This window comes from Triticum dicoccoides, chromosome 7A (assembly GCF_002162155.2).
Source record: "Triticum dicoccoides isolate Atlit2015 ecotype Zavitan chromosome 7A, WEW_v2.0, whole genome shotgun sequence".
Taxonomy (NCBI): Eukaryota; Viridiplantae; Streptophyta; class Magnoliopsida; order Poales; family Poaceae; genus Triticum; species Triticum dicoccoides.
In genome coordinates, this window is record NC_041392.1 from 13545418 (window position 1) to 13555445 (window position 10028).

At 46.3% G+C, this 10028-nt stretch overlaps 1 protein-coding gene across 1 annotated transcript; it reads right to left on the reverse strand.

Moving 5' to 3' along the window:
* Positions 1-7046: 7046 nt before the first annotated feature.
* On the reverse strand, positions 7047-8523 carry LOC119327563. The gene has a single exon (XM_037600659.1). The coding sequence runs from the start codon at positions 8521-8523 to the stop codon at positions 7279-7281; it is 1245 nt and encodes a 414-aa protein (XP_037456556.1). The 3' UTR covers positions 7047-7278.
* Positions 8524-10028: the final 1505 nt, after the last annotated feature.

The window sequence follows — 10028 nt, forward strand, 5'->3', positions numbered from 1 at the left end:
GATTGCACTAAAGATACAGAGAAAAACTGATATTTCTTCTTAGATATTGTATTGAAGTTCTATACTAAATACTATAGGGTGTACTGAAGGTCAATGTTGCACTTAGGCCGGTTGGGTTCTGAATATGCAAGAAAAGGAGGAAAAATTACCAAGGATTACAGATCTTGGTTCAAGAAAAGTGCTGACAATATGTTTTGGCGCATAATTAGCCCTGACAGGAAAAATATTCTATCAGAATTGCAGGATTCTTCAATCACCTCATTAGCATATGCCAAAGCCTTGAGGTTACCACTATGAATGAAGCAAAATTGTGAAGATGACTGGGAAAATGATTAGCTTAGCTTGGCTAGCTTGTACGTGCTGGTTTCTCTCAGCCAAATGCGCAAGCTGACAAATAAATTGCATTGCAAAATAAGTCGGACAAGTACTCAGGCATATAAGGTATGCACCAACAGGCTTTAGGTGAAAGGCCAGAGAGGATCTGGTCTGTGTTGGCCGCACCAAAGTGTGGGAAAAGCTGCATGTAAGGTGGTGGAGAAGGATGTCAACGATGTGGACATTGTCCCTCTGGTGACGCTGGAAGCCGTCCAAGGGTGGAGGAGGTGCGCCTGTGTGACTCAGGCCAGTAGTGGGTGCTTGCTTCCTCATGGTTTGTTTATTCGTTTTTTATGCAGTACATATGCAACTTTGTGCTTGTTCAATACTATTGTATAAAAATACAGAAATTTTTGGTGTCCAGTAATGTGTTGCAATTCTGTTATCTTTCATATTTTAGCATTATTCGAAACATAATGCTAACTTCAGAACCGAAAGATCATAATTTGAGTGTATCTAAGTTGCAGGCTGTTCAACTAATGTTCCTTTTTATTGAGAGCTTTTGACATTGGTCATGGGCTTACACATTGGAACAAGTGAGCATGTTTTCCTTCGCCAAAATAAGGAAAAGTCAATCTAGAAGCCGTGTTGGGTACTAGGCAAAGGCAATGCAAATTCAGTGACATGAACATTCTCACGATTGTTTCTTCTTCTTGGTTACAAGGATTCCTCTTTTTACAACTCAAATAAAAATGCACTTTTCTTTGTATGGGTAAGGACCTGTGTTACTTAATATTTGGCCTTAGTCATTTTCACAAAAAAACAATACTTTAATAAAGTTTCTGGACAAATCCAACTAATATCCTTGGACTGACTTCAAATGTTGTGCTTCGGTAGATTGATAATATAAGCACCCAGGAGGAAGTAAATAGGTTTGCACTCGAGATTTTCGCTCTGTAGCTCAGTTCAAAGCGGATGGAATGGTTGCAAGCTAAGGAAAGTCGTTTTTTGTCCATCCACAATTGATTAAGCATATTAAAAAATACTTAGATAATAGGCGTGAGTTCTCTATTCATACGATGATTCATTTATTTAAATTTGGTTAATTTTTAATATTTTTAGCGTTATTAGTATATCTTTTCTATGCATGGGAATTCTTGTTTTTGATGGTGATAAAGGCAGGAAAAGGAATCATGATGGAGATTTAGTGGACGTTAAGAAGAGGCAACACATTGTGTGTAGTGGAGATAATTTGAGAGGTATGAAGAATGAGAACATGGGAGGACAAATACAATGCCTTGTTTTGTTCAGGGTTGCGCATCTGAGGATGCACATTTACTTGGAGCCCGAGACAATTCGAGATGTAAGAAGACTGAGAATTTGGGAGGACAAATACAATGCCTTGCAAGGTTGTGCATTTGAGAAGGAGGCACTTGGAATGGGGAGAAAAAAATGAAGGGATGTGGTGGCTGCAAGAGAGAAGCGAGAAGGTGTCGACGTTGTTTGGGCCCGAATCTTACATTGCATGAGGCTCTGCACTTGTGGTTGTAGAACTGGCTCACGCTTCCTCCACCCCCACCCCCCTTGTTGGTGGTGTCGAATCGGCACGAACACAGGGGGAGGGGGTCAGGTCGGAGAGCGGGGTGGTTGCTGGGGGACTCCTTGGCGGTTTGTGGGGAAGTATGGTTTGAAGGAGAGAGGTTGCGATGGAGAAGGTGAGAAGGACTTAAGAAATGTCCTGGTACTCTGGTAAACTGAATGGGAAGGGAAGGGTCCGGTAGGAACAGGGAAGGGTGCGTCTTAGGGTTGGTTTTAGGTGTTGGGCCCATGTGTTGGAGATAACATGGCGGGTAGTCTAAACAACCATTTTTCTTCCACACATATGGTCTGTATTCGGTGGAGTCCGGACTGTCTAGACGGTTGAATTTCGGGGAGCCCACTAGGTGCCCGTACATGCCCTGGCGTATGAGGAAAAATGAGCTTCAACTTACAAACGACCTTAATCATTTTTATTTATTTATATGCATTGCAGTCCGTAGCAACGCACGGGCGTCCTGCTAGTATAGATAGGTGGCTTATCGGAAATCTTTCGATGGGCTGGGCCGTCAATGAGCCCAATCTCTTTTCTCTCCGTTAAAAAAAGGAAAATTGCAGGGAACGAACGTTCCTATCTACAATGCAGCGGCGCCCAAGAAAAAAATCACTTGGTCTCTTCTCTCTCCTCTCTTGCCATTACCCTTCCCCACCGAGGGAAAAATAATAATTGTACAAGTATATAACTTTTGGACCTAAACTTATGGAGAGATGTGATGTGAGTATTTTCGTACATTTTTCTCTCTCTCATTCTTATACATTTTTCAAATCAGAGTTTTCATCTATACTAACTAACTAAATTTTTCCACCAATGCAACCAAAAGACTGATCTGATGGAAGAGACTAGGTAGCACATTATACGTCAACACTCCCCCTCACGTATGACTCCCTCAGGCCTAAACGTGGACCGAAAGTGGGCTGCAATTTAATTGCAGCCAGCCGGGTCTTGAACTCAAGACCTCTTGGCTCTGATACCATGTAGAAGTGCATGCTCTAGCCAATGCAACCAAAAGACTGATCTGATGGAAGAGACTAGGTAGCACATTATACGTCAACAATGTCCGTCTACTGCGCCGACCTCGTAGGCAAAACATCATTTTTCCGGCGAGATCCTACTGCCGCAGCACCATCTACATCTCCCCCAATTTTCTCAGCCAGAGCAGACTCACCATCTGAATCTGCTGCACCCACATGTCCTAGCTGACCTTCTCTCTCCAGCAGGTAATGGACTGGAACGGGATCCGGCTGCTCTAGGTTGTGAGCGAATTCCTCCCTCACTGAGAACCTGCGAGACAAGCAGCGCACATATCCATGGGAAGGGGATGCATTCGTTTAGTTGTTTGCTACTTACAGGAAAAGATATCGGGGCAAAAACCGTAGATCTGCATACATACTAACCTGTCAACTGCATCCAGTAGGAATTCCATGCCCGCAGCGTCCATGAGAAGGATCTCCGGCGAGCGAGGGCAGCGCGGTGTGGAGTAGGTTGTCTTCTCCACTGCTCCCCTCGCTCTGGTTTGTGCGGAGGCGGCGCGAGGGTTCCAGATTGAGCGAGACAAATGCAAAGGGGAAAATCATTTTTTTCTTCTCACGCGCACGGGCGGATGGGGATGGGAGGGCGGGCGGGGGGTCCACTCAATCGGTGGATCCCACCGGCCCGACGAACGTCCAAGCCGTCAGCTTCTAATGCCGGACCCATTATCTGATCCGTGGCCCAGACAGGAACAATGACGTCCTGGTCCATGGCTCAGCCCGCAATCTGCCGCCGTCCGCCCGACGCACGTCTCCCGCTAGCACCGTACGCCACTATTCCCTACTGTATTTCCGCGTATTCTAGACTTACCACCGCGCGACTCTGACAGGCCAGTTGGAATTGTTTGCATCCCAAGACAGATTTGGACGAGCATGATATCGGGCTCAGCTGAGCCCGGGAGCCAAATCGGCCCTCTCGTTACCCTTTCCCACTGAGGGAAAAAATAATTGTACAAGTATATAATTTTTGGACCTAAACTTATGGAGAGATGCGATGTGAGCATTTTCGTACATTTTTTTCTCCCCCTCTCTCTCTCATTCTTATACATTTTTCACTCACTGCTGCTAAGTGCATATATGTGCGCCAGCCCTGAAAATTCTTCAACAGTTACTTTGTTTATCCAATATGGCCAGTAGAAAGTAGCAGCAACCAAAGGAACCAGCATCGTTTCTAAATTCTGATAGGAGGGCATAGTAGAGAGATGGTTGATGCATTATGCAAGTACGGCAAAACTGAGAAGGCATGTCATTTTTTATATCAAAATGGTTGATCAAAGGGCGTAACAGGGATGTAGTGTGTGGCAATTATCATACTTGACACTCATCTTCTTGCCGTAAGTTCTGCGAGCTCTGTATACTCTGAAAAAGGCTTTCGCCCCGCTTTATATATAAAGCAATGACCAGAGAACACATCCAGATACAACACACCACCACCCCACACAGCACACACACCCAAGGCAACATACAAGGGTGCCGATGCACCGCAACACTATCCAATCGACCACCAAGCACACTACAGATGAGCCAAATGGAATTACTTGGGGCCGACGAGGACCTCCCGAGACCTAGCCACCGAGAAGTGAAACGGGACAGTGGCGAAGCATGGACTCCAAGGCGGTGCCTTCAAGAAGGGCACGAGACTGATAGTCGCCACCGCCCGATCCCGAGGATCAAGTTTTCACTCGGAGCAACGTGGAGCGAAGAGAACACCACGATGGAGCCTTTATGAAGGAAACGACGTCCGTGGCTGCTGCCACCATCGGCCGGAGAAGACCGGGCAAGTTATGCACTTTGGTATTAATCCTCCGCTAAACCACCATGCTACGCCAAACTTCACCAACCATGCCACCCGCGTGACCATGGCTGCCCGACCGCATGCAAGATGCGCGCTCCGCCCATGAACACCACGTCTCCCGCTGCCAGGGCCGCCTCCCTGCATCCAAGCAACTCCGTGAACGCCCAAAGGCCTTGGCTTTGGCCTGACTGGCAACACCCGCCGATGGAGCAACCAGCAGCCGCCCTGTCTCGAACATCGCCAGAACCTCGCCAGAGGGCACACGGCCGAGGAAAGGCGGAGGAGGAGCAGACGCGTCCGGACCGGTGCACCCCCGCATCGGCAACGGGTGGCCCGACATCGGGGCCTCCCATCCCTCCTGAGAACTCCCCACCGGACATGCCCCCGTGTCGCCTCACCGTGGCGGCCGACACATCTCGACGCGAGGCCACCAACGACAGCCTGCCCAGCCATCGACAAGGAGTGCAAAGCAACCCCTCACCCGCAGCCAAGAGCGCTCACCAGAGAGCCACCCCGCGCCGCTCGCCGTCGTCCAGGGGCCGGAACAGGGGAGGCCCGATTGGAGCTCGACCAGCACGCACCACCAGCTCGCGCGCCCGCCCCGAGACCGTCCACCACGTGGCACGCAGCAGCAGAAGCTCCCGTGCCCATCGCCCCGCCAGATCTGGCCAAGCCCAGACCTGGCCGCCACAGCAGCCATGAGCGCGAGCAGCCCCATGAAGCCCACCGCACCGCCATCAAGCCCTCGCTACCCCGCCGCGGCGCCTCCGTGCCCTCACCAGCATGAAGCGCCGCCGAACATTGTCGCCCCACGCCAATAGCCTCCGAGCGGGATGAAGAAGAGCCCCGCCGCCACTGGCGCCGGCGGGCTTTGCCCGGCAGCATGGTCCGGCGGCGGCGACGGAGGGAAGGGACGAGGGAGGCTCGAAGCCGGTGGCTATGGTTTCCTCCCCGGTCGCCACACATGAGCAATGCGGGGAGGGGAGGGGTGGTAAAAAAGAAAGCCACAAGTCATAGTTCAGAACTCCTGCCGTGTATACTCAGATGACGAAATTGCTCCCACGGAAATTTCAGGAGGCAGAGAACATCATACATGGCTGCTTCCATGATGAAGTTGAAGCTGGCACAGCCGCAACCAATAATTTTTATCAAGGCGATGCCCTAGTCAGATCTAGATAAGCAGCCTTTCCTCTTCGATAGAGTAAACTTCCAGGGCAAAGGATGTCATGTCACACCTGCACCCTGATGTGTGTAGTGGAGACTCGAGTAAGTAATTTGGCAGGGCCTTGGGCCTGGGTGCCTACTGGAACTATGTGTGGGCCCAATCCAGTGTGGAGTGCCTGTGTGTATTTATCACCAAATCTAGATCCGCGGTGAGGCGTGAATTGAGTGTTGCCTTGTTCCTCTCACCCCTCTGCTCTCTCTTCCCTTCTACTTTCTCTACAAGTCTCGTTCTCATCCCCTTCTCCTTCCCAATTCCACCTGTACGATCCCAGTCGAGAGCCGGGTTCGTTACATGTCATGACTTACTGCTATACTCGGCTAGTCAGCTAACAACATATATATAAGTACAGTCGAATGATATCATCTGACAATCCTCGGACCTTAAACACAGGAAAACATAATGATAAGGTAGATAATATTAATAAAACACATAACATTATGGGAGCTGGAAGTGTGCAATTGTTGTTGTTATTTTTTTTACACTTGTGCTGAGACTTGATATCATTGTCATTAGCTTCAGTTTTCTGGTTCAGTGCTGATTGCTGAACATGGTCTATAGGCTAGCCATCGACGTGAAATATACACTAACATGCTTAACTTGTATGGAAAAGCTTGTCAGTTTCTTCCACCTTGTGTAGGCAATTGAAAGAAGATTACTTTTCTACCATCTACAAGTTCCCCCTACTCATTCATGCTATTTCGCTCAATTTCTTAAGAGAGGCATCTTCATTGTTCAACAAAATGAAGGAACAAGGTATCATGCCTGTAATGGTTTGCTTCCATTAATATTGGCGTTTGACTTCAGAAATTACTGTTACCTTGATTGAGGTCAACCAATGTGACCTAACTTAACAGTTACTTATAACCAAGCCTGACAGATAATCGCAACCAAATCATGTGGTTACATTCTTTTGCATGAAGTTGTGAACAACCAAGTAGAACAAAAACCACTGGCATCAATTGGCAATGAAGGTGTGCATTACCAGCTAGAGCATTGAACTACTAAAGAAATAATAATATCACATCTCAAAGGTTCTGAGAGATGATCAAATCACATCTTGTAAGGCAAAATGCGATAGCTCAAACACATGCATGAATACCAAGGAACCTTAAAACTTAGCAGTTGCTGCAAAACAAGAAGAAGCTATAAGTAGCTAAACGGCTCACGCATTCATCCAGTGCAACATTAAACAACACTTATAAAAACACACTTTTGAAGGCTTGAGTGCGGCTAACAAGCTCTGAGCACTAACTAATACCACCTCCACCATGAACATCTGTTACCAAGATCTATCCAGGTTGCAAAAGGATAACAAAAGCTATCGTTCCACACGATGATCACTGGCCCCATCTGAATAGAGCATGCTTGGATACACCCAGAGGGGCTTCATGTAGTGGCCCCAATATATTACGCACTGCCTGATGGAAGCGTCCCAAGGATCATGTGCGCTGTCCAGCTCGTGTACTCTCCAAGGTGGAGAACTCTCGGCGTAATACAATGAATTGCTCCTCCCTCCCCATCGTTCTGGGTTCATATTAGATAATGGCATGTTCTTCCTATCACATCCTGCAAAGGCTGCCCAGCTGCCCAACTTTTTCTTGACAACCCATTTTGCAGGTTTGCTTGACATGTCGAGGTGAAGTGTACAAACCTTTTTCAAAATACCACCATCCTTAATACGTTTGCTCCAATGGTCAACCGTGATGAACATGAGGAGCATGTCACCACAAACCACTAGCCATGATGTTTGGTATGGGGTTCTGATCGAGTGGGGAGACCACTCAGTTATTATCTCTTGTAGGCCAAGCTGGGGCGCTAACTCGAAAGAGTAGATCCTCCTATGATAATCCATGGCAATAAACTGACCCTTGAATTCCACGATTTGAGTTATCTGTGCACAAGAAGGAAGTTTGAGTTCTGACCAAGAGTCGCTTCCAACTGGCCAATCAAGTAGAGAGAATCGAGTGCCCACAAGGAGATGTGAATTGGGTGATGTAATGGGAGCTGTTAGAACACCGAAGAAGTACAACTCCGCAATCTCTGAATGTTGAGCATGTATTTTGGTAGGACTAACCCGCTCGTAGCCACTGATTGGAAGATGTGGGGGTGAAACTTTGGAACCACTGAAAGGGTCAACAACAAGACAATATCCACGGGAGAAAAAGAAGATGAGATGACCATAGGAAGGGCCAACACAATACATCTTTTGTAGAATTTCTTCATCAATTTGGCAGCAAAGAGTGATGTTTTGGTTGGATGGGTCAATGACCTTACAAGTGCGCAACTTGCAATGAATATCGTTAGATGGAACGTGAGGAGCACCAACACGGATGTTGGTTTGGATGAGGAGAGGGGGGAACAGGGTGCAGAGGGTAGATTTGGATGGGTATGACAAGAATGCAACACGCCAAGAGCGGCATGTTGCAGAAAAGGCAAGAAGATCACGTACAGAGCCTAAGAGAGGAAGAATTGTGTGCAACAAACCATCTGGGAGGTCTGCCCACTCTTGGAGTCCAGATAGAGTAGTAAGTGCGGAGACACACAGTTTGCTGTGCGTTTGCATGATGAAACACTCTGCAAAAATACAACAATTCAAGGAAAAAAAGTCAGAAAAATAGCATGCTATAACCATGTATACGCATAATAACTTGATCTTCAGATTTAATGAATAATATATGTATGTCAATAAACTTGTTATACATAAGTATTGACAAATAATGTTTTCAGAGTACACTTTGGTGGGTTCTCATGTTTAATATAAGCATATAAAATTCAACAAAAAAAGACTTGCTTTTCGCGAATGTCTCAGGCCCCCCAATTAAAACTTGAGACTTATCCATGATTGCATCTTCTACATTCAGAACATTTTTTTGTGACTGCGGTATTCTTGTGTTCGGGGCAAGATAAATAGATAATAACATGTGAAAAAGGAAACTTTTGTCAAATCTGTCATGGTAGTTAAAACTTCTTTGTGGAACATATATTTATCTTCGGAACATGAGAATAAAATGGTGATGGATCCTATTGCCTTTAAAAAGAGACAATGCGCCATAAGTGACAACAATGCACAACCAATATGGAAATACTACCCAATATTGGGACAATGGAATATTTATTTATGTTTGATGCTTCTTTCCAATTCCAGATCACTATTTTCATAAATTATTACCAAAATGAAACTATTACTATTATCTTATCCTATGTTCAAGTGCTCATGTTCCTCACCAAATTGTAAAACCCGTAATTGATGGTAAAACCGTTAATATATGGCAGATAGTTGGGGCTTAAATCATGTCATCGAGGGAGCTCCTCTACTATGGTGCATATTTTATTTCCTACTTGCAGCCCATGGGCACCCTACCTTGATTTAATTGTTCCTAATTTGTCTCCCGCTAGTCTAGTAGTATTGCAGAAAACATACAGTTCAGCGGAAAAGTCCATTGGTCACACCTGACTACAGGCGGCGGGATTTGCAGTCCCAGATGAAGTGGTAGAAATGTATACCCAAATACCCAATAATGGACTGGACTTTTTTATTTACGTTGTGACGAGTCTTGTTTCAATTTACACCAGACTCAAATTAAATCAGCGATGGTTTTGTTGTAGTTTTCACTCCACTGAAATTGACGAGGTTGAAACCAACTAAATTTGTCTGTTCTAGGATTAGCTCATCAACTCGATTCCTTAGTGACAGTAACACATCTTACTTACCCTATTACCAGCGTGATCCGAGCTCTTGTGATGAGACTAACCAAGCGGAAATTCTAATCAGAACACACATCCACGCCATATGATGAACCTGGATAACACAATAACTAGGGTTTAAATGCATTCACATGCGTGAGAGAGAGGGGGAGGAAGAAAGGAGGAAGGGGATGGGAGAGCAGACCTTGCAGAGGTGACGATGTAGTGCCACATTCAATGTAGTCGTAGGAGCGATATATGGTGAGACATGGACTAGTTATAGAAGTGGGCAGCCATGGAGGAGGGGCGGCGGTGGCGGAGGAGGAGGATCGGTTAGGGTTAGGGTGTAAGGAGAAGGAAGGAAGCATTTTATATGGCACGATG

Coding starts and splice junctions, on each gene's coding strand:
- LOC119327563 (XM_037600659.1), bottom strand. CDS start 8,523: ATGCAAACGCACAGCAAACTGTGTGTCTCCGCACTTACTACTCTATCT.